General features: G+C 46.4%; 1 protein-coding gene across 5 annotated transcripts in view; it reads right to left on the minus strand.

The window, feature by feature from the left end:
* LOC130283530 (uncharacterized) overlaps positions 1 to 20,053 on the minus strand; it is a 208,781-nt gene that overhangs the window by 58,034 nt on the left and 130,694 nt on the right. For all 5 annotated transcript variants that reach the window (XM_056533164.1, XM_056533165.1, XM_056533166.1 and 2 more), the window contains 2 exons: positions 9,588 to 9,760; positions 2,693 to 2,808 (listed from right to left, as the gene is read on the minus strand). In XM_056533164.1, coding sequence (XP_056389139.1) covers positions 2,693 to 2,808; positions 9,588 to 9,760 — 289 coding nt within the window. The remainder of the gene's footprint in view (positions 1 to 2,692; positions 2,809 to 9,587; positions 9,761 to 20,053) is intronic.

A 20,053-nucleotide genomic window follows, 5' to 3' on the forward strand; every position in this document is an offset into this window, starting at 1 on the left:
TTCCCCGAGGGGTCTAGTTTCCAAAATGGTATGCCATGTGTTTTTTTTTTGCTGTTCTGGCACCATAAGGGCTTCCTAAAGGTAACATGCCCCCCAAAAACCATTTCAGAAAAACGTACTCTCCAAAATCCCCTTGTCGCTCCTTCCCTTCTGAGCCCTCTACTACGCCCGCCGAACACTTTACATAGACATATGAGGTATGTGCTTACTCGAGAGAAATTGGGCTACAAATACAAGTAAAAATTTTGTCCTTTTACCCCTTGTAAAAATTCTAAAATTGGGTCTACAAGAACATGTGAGTGTAAAAAATGAAGATTGTGAATTTTCTCCTTCACTTTGCTGCTATTTGTGTGAAACACCTAAAGGGTTAAAATGCTGACTGAATGTCATTTTGAATACTTTGGGGGGTGTAGTTTTTATAATGGGGTCATTTATGGGGTATTTCTAATATGAAGACCCTTCAAATCCACTTCAAACCTGAACTGGTCCCTGAAAAATACTGAGTTTGAAAATTTTGTGAAAAATTGGAAAATTGCTGCTGACCGTTGAAGCCTCTGGTGTCTTCCAAAAGTAAAAACACGTCAATTTTATGATGCAAACATAAAGTAGACATATTGTATATGTGAACCAAAAAAAAAATGTATTCGTAATATCCATTTTCCTTACAAGCAGAGAGCTTCAAAGTTAGAAAAATGCTAAATTTTCAAATTTTTCATCAAATTTACGGATTTTTCACCAAGAAAGGATGCAAGTATCGACAAAAATTTACCACTATGTTAAAGTAGAATATGTCACGAAAAAACAATCTCGGAATCAGAATGATAACTAAAAGCATCCCAGAGTTATTAATGTTTAAAGTGACAGTGGTCAGATGTGCAAAAAACGCTCCGGTCCTTAAGGCCAAAATGGGCTCCGTCCTGAAGGGGTTAATAAATTTGAATTTATTTTTTATGTTGTTATCACTTTGGTATTATGGGGTATTGAGCGCAGAATGATGAAGGAAATGTAAATGTATATGTAACATTGGTTAGGAGGCATCCATGGTAAGTGCGCTGCGGAGCGCTTTCATGTCACATGACCTAACATTCCGCTGTAACAATGTATCTGATGACGATATACAAGTAACGATATGAATAGTGCGGCGCCTGTGCTCACCTGATCTACTCCCAGAGCTGACAAGTGTCTCCCGCTCCGCAGAGCTGTCGAGTCAATTACCGTGCGTCGTGTCCGGACATGCTAACGGCGGCCATGACAGGTGCGCGCTCCGCTTCCATGATAATTTAATTCTCTGCCTCTTTTCCCAGGAGTGATGAGCTCCTGTCAATACGTTCAGAGAGGCACAAGGATCTGTTGTCAGCTGTACCCGGAGATCACCGACAGACAAGGCAACATGGAGGAGGCCCCGGGCCCCAGAGCACTGACAGTAACTGCACTCGGGGGCCACATTTGTTACACTTCGGAGCTGTACATCCACTGTCAGGGAGTTTTGCTGATTGAGGTTCCTCTATCCCATCATTTCCGAACCAGGGTGCCTCCAGCTGTTGCAAAACTACAACTCCCAGCATGCCCAGACAGCCTTCGGCTGTCTGGGCATGCTGGGAGTTGTAGTTTAGCAACAGCTGGAGGCACCCTGGTTGGGCAACATTACATTATCCTCTGTCAGTGTTTCCCACCCTGAAGCCCTCCAGCTGATGCAAAACTACAACTCTCATGATAGTAGTTGTAGTTTGTCTTTACAGGACCAGATAGGCTGTCAGGAAATGGTGGGAGTTGTAGTTTTGCAACAGCTGGAGGCACCCTGGTTGGGAAACACTGCTCTATTCTCTGTCAGTGTTTCCCACCCTGAAGCCCTCCAGCTGATGCAAAACTACAACTCTCATGATGGAAGTTGTAGTTTGTTTTTACAGGACCGTATAGGCGGTCAGGAAATAATGGGAGTTGTAGTTTTGCATCAGCTGGAGGCACCCTGGTTGGGAAACACTGCAATATCCTCTGTCAGTGTTTCCCAAACTGAAGCCCTCCAGCTGATGCAAAACTACAACTCTCATGATTGAAGTTGTAGTTTTGTTCTACAGGACCGGATAGGCTGTCAGGAAATGATGGGAGTTTCAGTTTTGCAACAGCTGGAGGCACCTTGGTTGGGAAACACTGCAATATCCTCTGTCAGTGTTTTCCACCCTGAAGCCCTCCAGCTAATGCAAAACTACAACTCTCATGATTTAAGTTGTAGTTTGTCTTTACAGAACTGGATAGGCTGTCAGGAAATAATGGGAGTTGTAGTTTTGCATCAGCTGGAGGCACCCTGGTTGGAAAACACTGCAATATCCTCTGTCAGTGTTTCCCAAACTGAAGCCCTCCAGCTGATGCAAAACTACAACTCTCATGATTGAAGTGGTAGTCTGTCTTTACAGGACCGGATAGGAAATGATGGGAGTTGTAGTTTTGCAACAGCTGGAGGCACCCAGGTTGGGAAACACTGCTCTATCCTCTGTCAGTGTTTCCCACCCTGAAGTCCTCCAGCTGATGCAAAACTACAACTCTCATGATGGAAGTTGTAGTTTGTCTTTACAGGACCGGATAGGAAATGATGGGAGTTGTAGTTTTGCAATAGTTGGAGAGCCATGATTAGGGAGCACTGCACTGGGGTCCCCACCCATCAGTCCTGGTTTCTCAGACCCTCCAATATACTCACATCTTGGCCTCCATAGTGGCCATGTGGGCTCGGGGTCTGCAGATCTTGATGTGAGTGCAGCTCCTGGGCAGACAAATCTCCAGACTTCTTGCCACTTTATGAGGGCACAAAATGGTCTAAAATCAGAAAGAATAGGATTAGAAGCAATGTGGTTGTCGCGCCTCCCCGTACCCTCGTCTAGGAGACCATCAGTCAGGTATTGTGACTAAAGCCAAGAGGTGGATCACTCATTATTTCTACCATAAGTTATTGTAGCACCAGTGGTTTGCCCCAACCCGGTACTGATCAAAACAAAGCTGGTCAGTCTCCTATCACTGCCATTGTGCCCCAGGTGCTCCTGCTATCCCTGGCCCTGTCCATAGAGGGCACACACGCTCCATCCCCAAGCAATCACCTCCTATAAGAGATGGCTGTTCTAGTGGAATTGTCAAGGTGTTTCTCATGTATGTGATTCCGTTACAGTGTTTGACATCAGCTTGTCTCAACCTTATCCCGGCCCACTGCCTAAAACTCAGCTGAATCTCCTCCTTCAGACCTATGTACCTGTCCTGCCTGCCCTGACTTTCCTGTCCTGCCCATACACTGACTACAAACGTACGCTGCCAGTCCAGACCTTGGGAAGTACCCAGACTACTCCCGCCTGACCTCTCAGTGTCTCCCGCCTGACCTCTCATTGTCTCCCGCCTGACCTCTGTGTCTCCCACCTGACCTCTCAGTGTTACCTGCCTGACCTCTGTGTCTCCCACCTGACCTCTCAGTGTTACCCGCCTGACCTCTGTGTCTCCCGCCTGACCTCTCAGTGTTACCTGCCTGACCTCTGTGTCTCCCACCTGACCTCTCAGTGTTACCCGCCTGACCTCTGTGTCTCCCGCCTGACCTCTCAGTGTTACCTGCCTGACCTCTGTGTCTCCCACCTGACCTCTCAGTGTCTCCCGTCTGACCTCTGTGTCTCCCACCTGACCTCTCATTGTCTCCCGCCTGACCTCTCAGTGTCTCCCGCCTGACCTCTCATTGTCTCCCGCCTGACCTCTCATTGTCTCCCGCCTGACCTCTCATTGTCTCCCGCCTGACCTCTCATTGTCTCCCGCCTGACCTCTCATTGTCTCCCGCCTGACCTCTCATTGTCTCCCGCCTGACCTCTGTGTCTCCCGCCTGACCTCTCAGTGTTACCTGCCTGACCTCTGTGTCTCCCACTTGACCTCTCAGTGTTACCTGTCTGACCTCTGTGTCTCCCGCCTGACCTCTCAGTGTCTCCCGCCTGACCTCTCAGTGTCTCCCGCCTGACCTCTCAGTGTCTCCCGCCTGACCTCTCAGCGTTTCCCGCCTGACCTCTCAGCGTCTCCCGCCTGACCTCTCAGCGTCTCCCGCCTGACCTCTCAGCGTCTCCCGCCTGACCTCTCAGCGTCTCCCGCCTGACCTCTCAGCGTCTCCCGCCTGACCTCTCAGTGTTACCTGCCTGACCTCTGTGTCTCCCGCCTGACCTCTGTGTCTCCCGCCTGACCTCTGTGTCTCCCACCTGACCTCTCATTGTCTCCCGCCTGACCTCTCATTGTCTCCCACCTGACCTCTCATTGTCTCCCACCTGATCTCTCAGTGTTACCTGCCTGACCTCTCATTGTCTCCCGCCTAACCTGTGTCTCCCGTCTGACCTCTCAGTGTTACCTGCCTGACCTCTGTGTCTCCCGCCTGACCTCTCAGTGTTACCTGCCTGACCTCTGTGTCTCCCGCCTGACCTCTCAGCGTCTCCCGCCTGACCTCTCAGCGTCTCCCGCCTGACCTCTCAGCGTCTCCCGCCTGACCTCTCAGCGTCTCCCGCCTGACCTCTCAGCGTCTCCCTCCTGACCTCTCAGTGTCTCCCGCCTGACCTCTCAGTGTTACCTGCCTGACCTCTGTGTCTCCCGCCTGACCTCTGTGTCTCCCGCCTGACCTCTGTGTCTCCCACCTGACCTCTCATTGTCTCCCGCCTGACCTCTCATTGTCTCCCACCTGACCTCTCATTGTCTCCCACCTGATCTCTCAGTGTTACCTGCCTGACCTCTCATTGTCTCCCGCCTAACCTGTGTCTCCCGTCTGACCTCTCAGTGTTACCTGCCTGACCTCTGTGTCTCCCGCCTGACCTCTCAGTGTTACCTGCCTGACCTCTGTGTCTCCCGCCTGACCTCTCAGTGTTACCTGCCTGACCTCTGTGTCTCCCGCCTGACCTCTCAGTGTCTCCCGTCTGACCTCTCAGTGTCTCCCGTCTGACCTCTCAGCGTCTCCTGCCTGACCTCTCAGCGTCTCCCGCCTGACCTCTCAGCGTCTCCCGCCTGACCTCTCAGCGTCTCCCGCCTGACCTCTCAGCGTCTCCCGCCTGACCTCTCAGCGTCTCCCACCTGACCTCTCATGGTCTCCCGCCTGACCTCTCATTGTCTCCCGCCTGACCTCTGTGTCTCCCGCCTGACCTCTCAGCATCTACCGCCTGACCTCTCAGTGTCTCCTGCCTGACCTCTCAGTGTCTCCTGCCTGACCTCTCAGTGTCTCACACTTGTGACTCTAGGTCCTTAAAGGGGTTCTCCACCATAAGGTGATTTTAGTACGTACCTGGCAGACAGTAATGGACATGCTTAGGAAGGATCTCCGCTTGTCTTGGGGATAAATGGCTATGCTATGAGATTACCATAACACTGTGGCTAGCTTTTTGTGAACTGGTGTTTCCTGTTTGACTTTTTCTTTTAGCCTACAAATCCTACAATTTCATTTTCCTCCCTCCCACACGTCAGTCACCCCACCCATTGAAAAATAAATGAGCTGCATCCATTCAAAAGACCTGTGGTTTGCAATCAGGGTGCCTACAGCTGTTGCATTAGTTGCAGATTGATCTCTCTCCCACCAAGCGATCGCTCCAGCCATTGAAGCAGACAGGCTCCCTGTGATCAGCTGACTAGTGATGTCAGGTCTCGGCCGCATTGCAACCTGGGAAAAATCTGAGACAACAGTAATTTTGTATGCTGTTAAAAATAAATATTGGGGTGAAAATCACAGAAGAATTGTGAGAAAACCGTCACCCACAGGTACAGACACTATATTATGGGCTACACTAACTTTACAGCCCCTGTAGCATAGTCAAATAAATAAAAAAAAATCCTTTAAAGCTGCCACCTATACTATGACCGTTCCTAGAGGTAGTGACCTGTAACAAGTCCAAACCCTTGTCCAAGGGTTAAAGGGTATAAACCTGGGGGCAACTTAGACAAAGTCCACAGAAGTGGTCCAAAGGCGAACCAGGATGAGCTACAGCAGTAACTAAGGATTCCTGACCACTATAATCCTTGTACCATATTGTACGTAGCCCTTTCCTAAGCCTCCTAACTTTTTGTGTACGTTGCATAAGAGGAGCACATGGGTCAATGTGTACAAGATCCAACTACTCCCTTTTTAGGGCAGTAAACGTAAATATTTGACGATCCTGTTACAGTGTGTATTGGATTTATTTAAAAAACAAAAAAACACAGATCTATAATTAGATCCATATTTTATTTTTATTTCATTAAATTGGGAGCAAATGATCTCTAGTTCTATACAGTCAACACAAAGATGTCCTCTTCTCCCATAGTACGGGATAAGCCAAAGGTTAAACAAGAGGGGGTAGCAGAACGAACCAACTTCATGGGCTCAAACTGATCTGCATAGGATGAATTGTCACCAGCCGAGGATACCGGTCCTATTTTTTGGAGGTGCAATGTGGCAGCCAGGGAGATTGAGTTGCCCAAAGGCCATGGGAAGATTGTCACTCACCAATTGGTTTTAATGTGGCCTGAGAAAGCTCTATAAAATATGGCCACCAGAGAGACAATGGGGAATATATAAAAACATAAGACACTCTTAAACAAGACGATGCGTCTTTCAAGTTTAAAGGGGTACTCCGCTGCTCAGCGTAGCTCTGCTGATGTCATAGCCCCGCCCCTCATAACGTCACGCCCGCCCCCTCAAGGCAAGTCTATGGGAGGGGGCGTGACGGCTGTCACACCCCCTCCCATAGACTAGCATTGAGGGGGCGGGGTGTGATGTAATGGGGCGGGGCGGGGCTATGACATCACAAGCACCCGGCGCCGGCTCTAAGCATTCGGAACATTTTGTTCCAAACGCTGAGCAGCATCGTCTTGTTTAAGAGTGTACTGTCTTATGTTTTTATATATTCCCCATTGTCTCTCTGGTGGCCATATTTTATAGAGCTTTCTCAGGCCACACTAAACGGTTACTCCACACCCCAGCGTCCGGAACATTGAGTTCCTGAAGGCTGTGTGCGGGCTTCCGTGCTCACGCCCGCCCCCTCGTGACATCACGCCCCGCCATGTGATGTCACGTCCTGCCCCCTCAATGCAAGTCTATGGGAGGGGGCGTGACAGCCGTCACACCCCTCCCATAGACTTGTATTGAGGGGGCGGGATGTGACGTCACATGACGGGGCGTGACGTCGCAAGGGGGCGGGCGTGAGCACGGAAGCCCGCACACAGCCTTCAGGAACTCAATGTTCCGGACGCTGGGGTGTGGAGTAACCCTTTAAAACAAATTGGTGAGTCACAATCTTCAGTGGAGCAGCGGAGTACCCCTTTAAAGCAGTCGGACCCCCGCAATCAGACACGTATCCCCTATGCTGTGGAAAGTGCATAAAAACTTATGTACGGGAGTTCCCCTTTCAGATTGGTCCCAAGAGCCCTTCCAAAAATTAGTTACAGCTGAATGAAGTGACAGGCCGCACGCTTCACTACCCGGCCTTGCAGGAGATGATGGGCTCCATAGACTAGGACTGAGCACAGAGTGAAACGCGTTGCCAGCTATAAATAGCAAATTGGACGGGGTCTCAGCACCGAGTCTGTGTGACATTTCAAAAGTTAATTTAAGTGACGTTAGCGCTTTCGACCTGATGGCTGATCATGGTGTCGAAGGGGAATTCACTACCACATTGGCGCAGTTCGGATTTTCTGAAGGTGAAAGGGCAAATACAAGCAGGGCCTGGGAACAAAATTAGCCAAAAACTCAATACAAGCCAAACCATGGCGCAATGAGGGGTTTGAATGTAGCGTGTCTGCACCTGTCCTGCAACTTCCTAACCGTTCAGGTTACATTGGGCATCACACTGCTGACCACACGCGTCCATCGTCGCACCATGTGTACAGTCCCTGCTATGGCGCGAAGCTTTAAATAAGATAATGTCGGCCAATTCCAATCATGAGTCCAGAGGAAGCAAAACTACCTGAAAGACTGCAGCAAATTGTGTCTTAAAGGGGTACTCCGGAGGAAAACTTTTTTTTTTTTTTTTTTTTAAATCAACTAGTGCCAGAAAGTAAAACAGATTCGTAAATTACTTCTATTAAAAAATCTTAATCCTTCCAGTACTTATTAGCTACTGAATATTGTTTTTGGAACACGGTGCTCTCTGCTGACATCTCTGTCCATTTTAGGAACTGTCCAGAGCAGCATATGTTTGCTATGGGGATTTTCTTAAAATGGACAGAGATGTCAGCAGAGAGCACTGTGGTCATGATGTCAGCAGAGAGCTCTGTGTTCCAAAAAGAAAATAATTTCCTCTGTAGTATTCAGCAGCTGATAAGTACTAGAAGGATTAAGATTTTTTAATAGAAGTAATTTACAAATCTGTTTAACTTTCTGGCACCAGTTGATTTAAAAAAAAAAAAAAAAAGTTTTTCACCGGAGTACCCCTTTAATGTACATGGTCAAGTTCCCCATTAAAGGAGAACTCCAGGTTACAGAAATTAATACCCTATCATAAGGATAGGGGATAAGAGTCTGATCCCAGGGGAGAGGTCCGACCACTGGGACCCACCACAATCTCCCATACGGTGTCGACCACCGCACAAAGTGTACATGGCCCCTCCATACATCTCTATGGGAGAGCCAGAGATACACGAGTACAGAGCTTCGGCTCTCCCATAGAGATAGATGGAGGGGACATGTCTGCTTCCTACAGAAAGCCAGGGCGTCATACGGGAGATCGTGAGGGGTCCCAGCAGTCAGACCCCCTGCAATCAGACACCTATCCCCTATCTTTAGGATAGGGGATACATTTCCCAAACCCTAAGTACTCCTTTAAGTGATATTATAAGGTCACGCTATTATGAAATACTACATTTTGTATTTCTGGATCATGAATATGGGATTTTAGTGCATTTCCTCCCCCTATCCCAGTGTTTCCCAAACAGGGTGCCTCCAGCTGTTACGAAAGTACAACTCCCAGCATGCCCGGACAGCCAACGGCTGTCCGGGCATGCTGGGAGTTGTAGTTTTGCAATAGCTGGAGGCACCCTGTTTGGGAAACACTGCTTTAGATGGTCAGCAGGTTTGGCCTACAAAAACTCCCAGCACGTCTGGACACACTGTCCGAGCATGCTGGGAGTGGTAGTTTTGCAACAGCTGGAGGCACCCTGGTTGGGAAACACTGCATTATCCTCTGTCAGGGTTTCCCAACCTGAAGCCCTCCAGCAGATGCAAAACTACAACTCTCATGATTGAAGTTGTAGTTTGTCTTTACAGGACCGGATTAGGCTGTCAGGAAATGATGGGAGTTGTAGTTTTGCAATAGTTTGAAAGCCATGATTAGGGAGCACTGTACTAGGGTCCCCACCCATCAGTCCTCGTTTCTCAGACCCTAAAATATACTCACAGGTTTGGCCTACAAAAACTCCCAGCACGTCTGGACACACTGTCCGAGCATGCTGGGAGCGGTAGTTTTGCAACAGCTGGAGGCACCCTGGTTGGGAGACCCTGCTCTATCCTATCTCTTGCTCAGGCCGAAGACATCTTTCCACGCTATTAAAGAGCTATCCTCCGCCTCCTCCTCATTTGCATACTACAGTTTTAGGCGGTGGACGCGGTCCCGCTCGGTGCGGCCTGTTACCTTCTCTCCGCAGCTGTTACACACAGCAGCTCCTTCCATCTCCTCGAAGATGCCGCCATTGTCGGTACTGGTGTAGATCATGACCGCGTAGCGATTCAGCAGCATTTCGTCGGGATACAGAGCCTGGGAGAGGAACCATTTAACGCTCCGCTCTTCCACCTTCTCCTGGGACCCTAGAGTAGAAGACACGGAGATGAGTTGCGCCTGACATTTCACCCGCGTGGCCACTAGATGGCGCCTGATGCCCACCCCACCCGCTCCTGCAAGACGCATCATGTGCACTTATTTATCTCTCCCATTGAATTATTTCTTTTCCCTCTTTCTTGCTGTTTAGAGAGGATCCCAGGAGACTCCCGGGTAAATATTAGCAGCGATTCCTCGCAGCTGAAGTGGCCCGGCCTCAGTGCAAGCAGAAATGCAATTAATTAATAGAATGAATTGTATTGGAGCAAATAATTCCAAAATACATAGAGGCGCTGATGAGATAACAATATTATCTCCGAAATCCCTGCACGATCCCCGGGTCGCGCATCATGTGCATTTAATCAGTTGGCTGCAAACATCACTGGAAACAGCAGCGCACAGACATTTCTACATTTATTTCTTCTCATAAACCCACCGAAATTATAAGCAGATGTTCTCCTGCGCTGTTCCCCGTGTACCGTCTAATGCTGCACCAAATCCGATCGGAATAGATGACTGCAAAGATGAGTGGACGCGACCAAGGGATGATCGCCGTATGTGGCAATGACTTGATCTACTATATAAAATAAGTTAACGCTAATCTAATTATCACCGTGCAGACAGAATCTGGATGGGTCCATGTTCACATACGGTGTTAAACAAACCAGTTTTTTTTTTTTTTTTGCAAAAATACTCCCATAAAAATGGGCTTTAAATTAGAGAATTTTATTTTTTATATTTTTTGCAAATAAATTGGGGAGGAATTAATCATTAGCACAGATATTCATGCATTACGAAACCAGTTTCGCAAGTGTGCGGTTTTCCCAGCTGCCGTGCAAAATGTATTACAAGTTTATATTATAAGTTTGCGTAAATGACAGGAAGCCCCTGGATAGGGGAAAAAATAAATAGTGAAAAGCTCACACAAATTCCTAAGCCAGTACATTTGCGCAAAAAAAAAAATAAAAGATTGAAATGATGAAATGCAAACTATGTCCCTCCTGGAAGCACAAGAAAAATGATGATGACAGCGCAGACAACATGAAAATAGCGCAAATTGAAACCTGTTTCGCAAGTGAATGTTTTTCCCGGTTGGCGTGTATAAAGGTATTATGTATTATGGCGTGCGTTGCTTTATTAATTTGTGTAAATGACAGGAAGCCCCTGGACAGCGCAAAAAACAGTGCATCTGCAAACCCCGACCCCCCTGGCAGCGCCAAACAATAAAATGATGAATCCAGCACAGACAACATGGGAATAGCGCAGCAAGATTAGATGATAAATTTGGAGCAAGTCAATGTACAATTTAAGAACGCAATTTTGCAGGTGCCCGCCAATTACAAAATCCCCCCCGCAACATCTTGTATGAAAGACTATGGAAAAGCAGCCGTCAGTGCGCACGTTGTATAAAAAGACAGGGATTAAAATAACGCGCGTGTTCGTTATTTGTGGCCGTAACTAAAAAAATTTAAACCTGAACAACAAAATCCAAACGTAATATAGAAAAAAGAATTAAATAACCTGCAGTAATATCGACAACTTTGCTTGCTTAATAAAAAAGGGTCCGTAATTGTTTTACGTCTACAAAAACAACCGAAAATCTAAATGTTTGCTCTCATATCATTGGCCAGCGATCACATGATAAAATACTTGTCGCTGATCTCATCTGTTATGTGAGAATAAAAACAATGGTTTTCTTTTTCGGTCGTCTGCCTGGCTTAGTTCCCTGGTGCTTACCCTTGATTTTATATGTATGTACCATTACATTGCTTTTTATATTGTTCATTTTGGGGTTAGAGAAGAATCGGGCATGTGTAATTTCAACCACCCGACCCTTTTTTTTTTTTGGTAGATAAGCCACAGTAAGACCCATCTGGCAGCAGCTTACTTCTCCTCTCCCCATTTAAAACCCATCCGTGCCCTGAAGAAGAGTCCAGTATGGCATCAAATCGAGTTGTATTTAAAAGGAATAGTGAAGTTTGTTGTATCTCACTTTGGGGGAAGTGACCTGATTACTGTCTAATTATGCAGTGGATTGATATCCCTGTGTGTTTGTAATCAGAACCCATGGACGTTTAGCAGAGCTGAATGTTCACATGTACGGGGTGTGATGACATAGATGGCCGCCGCCCGAAATAACAGTTGGCCAAAAGCTATGAAAGGTGAATGGGCATCTAAAGAGGTGAGTAGATTTAGTGATTAGTAAATGATGAGCACCGAGGGATCTAGTGATGACTAAAGGTCCTTGTAGATGGGCAGATCATAATCCAATATGGGCGCCAATCAACTATATACAAGTCCATGAATGTTCATCAAAAGGACGATGATGGGCAACTGAAGAGGGGGAAGCTGCATGAAAGCTTGTTGGGTCTGGCTGTTCGTTTCCATTGGTGTTGGCAGCACATGTGGTATTCATTTTTATACCTGCATAATAGATGTGATCATCCAATGTAGTGGTCTTCAAACTGTGGTAATGACAACCCTACTAACCTGATCCCGTTCTATGCTCCTGTTCTCCGGCTATCTTCTTCTGTATCTTCCGATCTGGGCCGACTTGGAGCTGGGTTTGCTAGCAGTGGGACCCAGCAAAGAAGTAGCAGCGGTGATGTCAGGAAGGTCGGCCCATGCTCCAAGTCGGCCCCGGAATGGAAGATAAAGAAGAAGATAGCGAGAGAAACGAAGCATAGAACGGGATCAGGTAAGTATGGTTGTCATCAGTGTCACCTGCACTACCTGCCAGTACCAACAGGTTAGTTCAGGTGAAATTGATGACAGATATCCTTTAAGCGATGAGCAAAGGGGGAACAAGCTTACATATTTCCTTTAAATCACAAATGCCAACTCCAATTGTCTCCTAATGACGGACAAATCTTGAAGCAGCAAAACTGGAGTAGGGCGATACACTCTGGTTGTGTGAAGGGGATGACACAAGAATACGTCACACTCTGGATGACAGGCCTTGGTTTTCTAAGGAGGGTGAAAATCTATTATCTGAATGATTGCATTGTTCTGATTAAGCAGCGCCCTCTACTGAGCAGAGCAGCACACCATGCAGTGGCCGCGGGTAACATTACTATACATGGACAGCAGCCGTTGGCATTGCCGCAGGTTCCCGCAGGACACCCCCAGCGCCGCTCATCTCCTGGCATCTTTAACTTGTTAACAGCTCTTGGCTGAGCCATGATCTTCATATAGAAACCTGGTCTGTATTAGGCCGAGGCTGGATAAGAGCTCCAAGGGAGATAAATCCTGCTGGAATCTTTGATCTGGGAGCTTAATATCCTCTCTGATTTGTGTGATTCTTTGCACTGACGAGAATTTATGTCTTGCAGATTCCACTTCTTGTGATGGTCCAAAAAAAAAAAAAAATAATAATAATTATCAGTTTGCATCAAACATTTGTCAAGTTGAAAAAAAATAAAGTAAAACGAATGTGAAGTTTATAAATGTCGCTGTTGTCAGCACCATGGAGCTGCTCCGGGATCGTCCATAAGGATGAATGTACAGAATAGCAGGGAATTCTGGGACCCCTGCTCATGTGGAGGTCAATGCTGCAGCATTAATGACTCATCCCGGACGAGCCCCCAAGAATGTCCTTCCATCTGATCAACAGGAGGGGGATTCCCAGGATAATGGAAATATTGTATCTTTCTTTACCCCACATGTAAATGTATAAATAGAGAGAATAGGGAGAACAGAAGAGAGCAAAAAAGTGATCAGGAGAGAGGGTGTGAGACATACTGGCTGCGGTAAAAATAATGCAGCAAAACTATAAGATGATGAGTGATGGAATGAAAGATGATGAGAATGACAGACTAAAGGATATTGAGAGCGACAGACTAGAAGACGACGAGAGTAATGGACTAGAAGACGATGAGAGTGACGGACTAAAAGATAATGAGAGTGAGGGACTGGAGGTTGATGAAAGTGATTGACTAAAAGACGACGATAGTGACGGACTAGAAGACGACGAGAGTGACGGACTAGAAGATGACGAGAGTGATGGACTAGAAGACTATGACAGTGACGGCTAGAAGACAACGGGAGTGACGGACTGGAGGTTGATGAAAGTGATGGACTAGAACATGATGAGATTGACAGAATAAAGGATATTGAGAGCGACAGACTAGAAGATGATGAGAGTGACGGACTAGAAGATGACGAGAGTGACGGACTAGAAGATGACGAGAGTGACGGACTAGAAGATGATGAGAATAACAGACTAGAAGATGACGAGAGTGACAGACTAGAAGATGAGAGTGACGGACTAGAAAATGCGAGAGACGGACTAGAAGATGAGAGTGACGGACTAGAAGATGATGAAAGTGACGGACTAGAAGATGATGAGAATAAAAGACTAGAAGATGATGAGAGTGACAGACTAGAAGATTAGAGTGACGGACTAGAAAATGATGTAAGTGACGGACTAGAAGATGTAAGTGATGGACTAGAAGATGATGAGAGTGACAGACTAGAAGACGAGAGTGACAGACTAGAAGACAAGAGCAATGGATTAAAAGATGTTGACTGTGAAAGACTAGAAGATGAGAGTGATGGACTAGAGGAAGATAAGTAATGGCCTAGAGATAGATAAGAGATGTCTCTTTAGTTATGGTCAACCCCGGACTGTCTCTGGATGATGTTCTCCAATGTTCTATCTTTCTCAGAGGTTGCACATTTCTCGGTGCTGAACAAACAGTGAATGTGCTGACTCCGCTCTTCTTCTCCATCACTGACCACAAATCTACAGTCAGAATAATAGAAACTTGTCCTTTGTGGCTGTAGAGTAAACATCCCTGATCCACAATATCCATCTACAAATGTCACGCCGGCTCCCGGGGGCACAGAATGGAGGTGAGCTGAATATATTGGCAGGTCCCAGGATGCTGCTTCGTGTAGTGCGCCGCTTTGCACTGTTTACACCTTATTACAGCTGCTATTAAGGCCCTGAAATGACTCCATTATAGAGTGCTGTGCAGAACGTAGTTACCTTCTTCTGACTGTCCCCGGGGACACCCCAAACTCAGAACGGCCCTCCTCCCCCTGGCATAAGGTGAGGACCTGCGCTTGTTTCATGCATTATCAGACGGAGTCCATCCGCCGACATCGTCCGCAGGGAATGCAGCTCAATCCATGTTCTGCGGAGAACAAACAGCCGAGGAGATGAGCGCGCTGACCCCCACACTACTGCCTGCGCCGACCTCTGACCTGCAATGTAAACGCCGGCATGAGATGATTAATACACTGACCGGAATCCTGTAAAATATGAATCATCTCAAAGAGGGCCTGATCCGCAAAAAATGACATCACATCAACGGCGGTACAATAACAGATAACCGCCATCAAAAATGACACAATTGCCCTCATTTACTATTAGAGTCCCGTATACATTTTGGTTAAAAATAAGGTGAATTGTTTTCTTGTGACTTTAGGAAACCCTTACATATTTATTTTAAAAAATTTTTATTATTATTATTTTTTTCTGCTCTGGGTGGGTGTGTGGGTGGTGATAGGTCTCAGTTTGTTTCTGAATGGAGGTATTGACCTAGGGACAAAATAAATGTCCATATGTGTTGTCTTAAAAGGCAAAAAAAAAAGATTAACGTAAAATAATAATAATAATAATAAAAAATGTAAAAAAAAAAAACGAGAAAACACATTTCAATGTTATTTATTAAAGACTCGTGCTAGACATGCGCCAAAATTCCTTTGCGCCCCCCAAAGAAAGGAAAGTCGTCACTTTCAGCTGTTTAACCAAAATGCAGGCGTGGTTGTCTACAGTCCCCAATGGTGCATTACATTGTCCGCCCTGTTTTTGATGTCTTTTTCTACTTTGATCCTTCACTCCTATGGCTGTGTACCCACACATTGCGGCTAATTAGCTGTACCACAACTAATTACCGCATGCATTTTTGTCACAAATGGCCAAAATTGCTGTAAAAATTACACATTTTACTACAATTATGCAAATCTTGGTAAACGCGCCATTTTCACAGCCAATTTGGTCGTTTGTAAAACAAATCAAACACACATGCTGTAATTAGTCACAGCATGTGAACACACCCAAAAAAGTGAAAGATTATATTAAAAAAAAATAATAAAAAACAAAAAAAAACATCAACAGGACAACCTTAGGGTATGTTCACACTGAGGAATTTACTGGAGTAATTCTGCTCGCTTATTCCGCCACAATTTATCCTTATAGGAAAACGGTCACCAGTTCAACCATGTCTGTTTAACTTTATGGCACCAGTTTATTTAAAAAAATATATAAAATTCTAGTGGAGTACCCCTTTAAGGATGAAAATAGCAAAGATCAAGATTTTCCTTACCAAAATTATTCCTCATTTCAGTTGAGGAATATCAGCGGCGTTAAAATCTATAGACGGCACAGTGCAGCGGAATGACAGCAAAGGGATTCTGCTGCACTGGAATTTCGGAATTTTCAGCAATGCGCCCTAAGGGTATGTTCACACGGCGGAATGTACGTACGGAATTCCACCGATATTCTGCACAGACATTCCGCTGCAGCAGACTCCCACTGACTTCAATAAGATTCTGCTGTACTGTGCACACAGTGGAATTTCCGCAGTAGAAACCGGCATCCACAGGAAAAAATAGACTTTTCTATTCTTTCTGCGGATTTCGCTCGGAATTGCACTGCCGTCTATGAGACGCCGCATTTCCGAGGGGTCCTAACACCCGCCGGAACTTTCAAACATTTCACACATTTTACTACTATGTGAACAACCTAAGAGCGAAAGTATCTAAATAAGGAAGCACCTCGATTTATTTGTGTGTACTTTGGTGCATATCCGAACTGTTCTCGACACCCAAAAATCATGTTCTAGAATATGAAGGGGAAAAAAAAATGCACTTAAAATTTTTATGAGAGAGGGGAGGGAAGTGGAGAGAGAGAGGGGAGGGAAGGGGAGAGGGGAGGGGAGGGAAGGGGAGAGAGAGAGGGGAGGGAAGGGGAGAGGGGAGGGGAGGGAAGGGGAGAGGGGAGGGGAGGGAAGGGGAGAGAGGGGAGGGAAGGGAAGGGAGAGAGGGGAGAGGGGAGGGAAGGGGAGAGAGGGGAAGGGAGAGAGGGGAGGGAAGGGAAGGGAGAGAGGGGAGGGAAGGGAGAGAGGGGAGAGAGGGGAGGGAAGGGAGAGAGGGGAGAGAGGGGAGGGAAGGGAAAGAGGGGAGGGAGGAGAGAGGAGGGAAGGGGGGAGAGAGAGAGATATATGTTTTTTTTTTTACCAACCAGTGTGCTTCCAGCTATTGCAAATCTACAACTCCCAACATGCAAGACGCCGCTCCGAGCAGGCACACTGCGATGTGTGACTCGCCGTGCATGCGCGGTCTACTCGCACACATCGCAGCCGCTTCCCCTGCTCAATGACCTAGGCCGAGAACTGCAGCGATGTGCGACTATACTGCGCATGCGCGTGGCGACTCGCACATCGCACTGTGTCTGCTCATAGCAGCGTATTGCCGCACATTTAAGGGCACCATACAGAGGTCCTTCAGTGGTGGATCCGCAGCATAAAATACACTGTAAATCCACACGTGTGAACGCACCCTAAGGCGTTTGCATCCGACCCGTTAAGAGTCTGATCGGCTCTTTTTTGAGCCGATCGGACGCAAACGGCTACTGCCGGGTCCTGACGGCCAACATTCCCTTGCATGGGGTCCGTCGGTGACCCGGTAATTTTACAGGATTTTAGCTTGCACTATTTCTTTCTCCTCTAAACTCCCGTCCTTCTGGCCCGATTGCCTATGGAGTCCGACAGCAATGTGAACGAGGCCTTAGAATAGAGTCATCAATTTTTATCCTTTTTTTTGTGCACTGGGGAAATTATTAATCTGATGGATGGGAAAAAAATAATCAAAGATCCCCCAGTGTACAGGGACGCAATTCGATCACAGAGCTGACACTTTGGGCCTCTCCCTGCAGCAGGACAGAAGGCTTGGCTCCCCAGGGACCCCCCTCGCAGGATGAGGACTTGAGTACTGAATTAATCGCTTTCTTCCTTTAGAGCTGAGCTGAGAAGCCAAGGGGTTAAGTGCGCCTGATTACTCATTTCCTGGAATTTTCACCAGGAGCCTGAGGAGTAGGCAGGTGAATCTGTGTTACCCCCCTCCCCCAGCTGACCAGATGTGTAGGGGTTACTGTCCCTGAGAAATACCTCCATTGGCTTAGTGGACTGATCTATCCCAGCAGGCGGTGGGATAAAGAAATGCATAGAAATTCCACCACAAATTTTTCCAACGTAGAACATTTAATGGCAGAACATTCCGCAGACAATCTTGATTCGTGATAATTTCCATATCCAAGCGAATTCAGCGTGGCAGAGCATTCCTCAGAAAACTGGCTGGATCTTGACAATTTGTAAACCAAAGTCCATTTAGCGTGGCAGACCGCTGCCAAGATCTTGCTTTTAGTGCCCAAGAGCATTCAGCGTGGCAGGACATTGCTCAGTCAACCATCAGAATATTGATGATTTCCATATCCAAGTGAATTCAGCGTGGCAGAGCATTCCTCAGAAAACCAGCAGGATCTTGACAATTTGTAAACCAAAGTCCATTCAGCGTGGCAGGCCACTGCCAAGATCTTGATTTTCGTGCCCAAGAGCATTCAGCGTGGCAGAATATTCCTCAGACAACCGCCAGTAACTTGATGATTTATGTGTCCATGTCGAATCAGAGCGGCAGATCATTCCCCGGGTAATGGCCAGAATCTTGATAATTTCCATGCCTAAGTGCATTCAGCGTGGCAGAACATTTCTCAGTCAACGATCAGAATATTGACGATTTCCATACCCAAGTGTATTCAGTGTGGCAGAACATTACTCAGGCAGCTGACAAGGTCTTCATTTTTGTTGCCCCAGCGTATTCAGCATGGCAGAGCATTCTTCCGGCAACCACTAGGATCTTCACAACTTGTGTGCCCAAGTGCATTTAGTGTGGCAGAATATTATTAAGACAAGTATCGGGATCTTAATGTTTTGTGTTTCCAAGTGCATTCAGTGTTGGCAGAACATTCCTCAGACAAGCACCACTATCTTGATATTTGCATGTTCAAGTGCATTCAGCGTGGCAGAGAATTCTTGTGACAACCACCAGGATCTTGACAATTTCCGTGCCCAAGTGCATTCAGCGTGGCAGAGACTTCATGTGACAACCGCCAGGATCTTGACAAATGCCGTGCCCAAGTGCATTCAGCGTGGCAGAGAATTCTTCACACAATTATTACAATTAAACCTAATAGCGCGCCATAGCATGCAAGTGTGCGTATTTCTGTGCATGCCGCTTTACCCGATACTGAATAAATCGAGACTTTATTAATATTTTTTTCCATTTTTTATATCATTAATATATCTATGGTTCCTGTGATTTCCATAACTCCGCGACTTCTCCATCTTGGTGTTGAACTTTTAATGTTAAGGCGTATATGTTAGGGTGCGTTCACACTGAGGAATCGGAGAGGAATCCTCCAGTAAAAATTCTGCCAAGGAATTGACATTTTTTTTTTTCGAGTGAATTTTTGGGATTTTCCGCACGGAATATAGGAGGAAACAGTTTATTTTTGTGTTTTGTTTTTCTGGACTACAACCACCAATTAAAATATTCCTTTTTATTTATTTATAAAATTTTTTCCTGCGGAATTTCCACGCGTATTTCACGCTATTTCCTTGTGAATATCGTGCAAATTACGTGCAGAAATGATTTAAAGAGGACATTTCTTTTTACCATTGACTACAATAGACTTCTGCTCACGTATTCCGCAAAAAGAATGAACATGTTCTTTCTACTAGCGGAACGGAATTCCGCCAGCGGAATTTACGCGGTGTGAACAGTGCAAAGTAAAATACATTGAAGTCAATGGCAAAGCAGATGTTAAAGGGGTACTCCGGTGGAAAACTTTTTTTTTTTTTAATCAACTGGTGCCAGAAAGTTAAACAGATTTGTAAATGACTTCTATTAAAAAAATCTTAATCCTTCCAGTACTTATTAGCTGCTGAATACTACAGAGGAAATTATTTTCTTTTTGGAACACAGTGCTCTCTGCTGACATCACGAGCACAGGGCTCTCTGCTGACAACACGAGCACAGGGCTCTCTGCTGACATCATGAGCACAGGGCTCTCTGCTGACATCACGAGCACAGTGCTCTCTGCTGACATCACGAACACAGTGCTCTCTGCTGACATCACGAGCACAGTGCTCTCTGCTGACATCACAAGCACAGTGCTCTCTGCTGACATCATGAGCACAGTGCTCTCTGCTGACATCACA

This window comes from Hyla sarda, chromosome 7 (genome assembly GCF_029499605.1).
Source record: "Hyla sarda isolate aHylSar1 chromosome 7, aHylSar1.hap1, whole genome shotgun sequence".
NCBI classification, from domain to species: Eukaryota; Metazoa; Chordata; class Amphibia; order Anura; family Hylidae; genus Hyla; species Hyla sarda.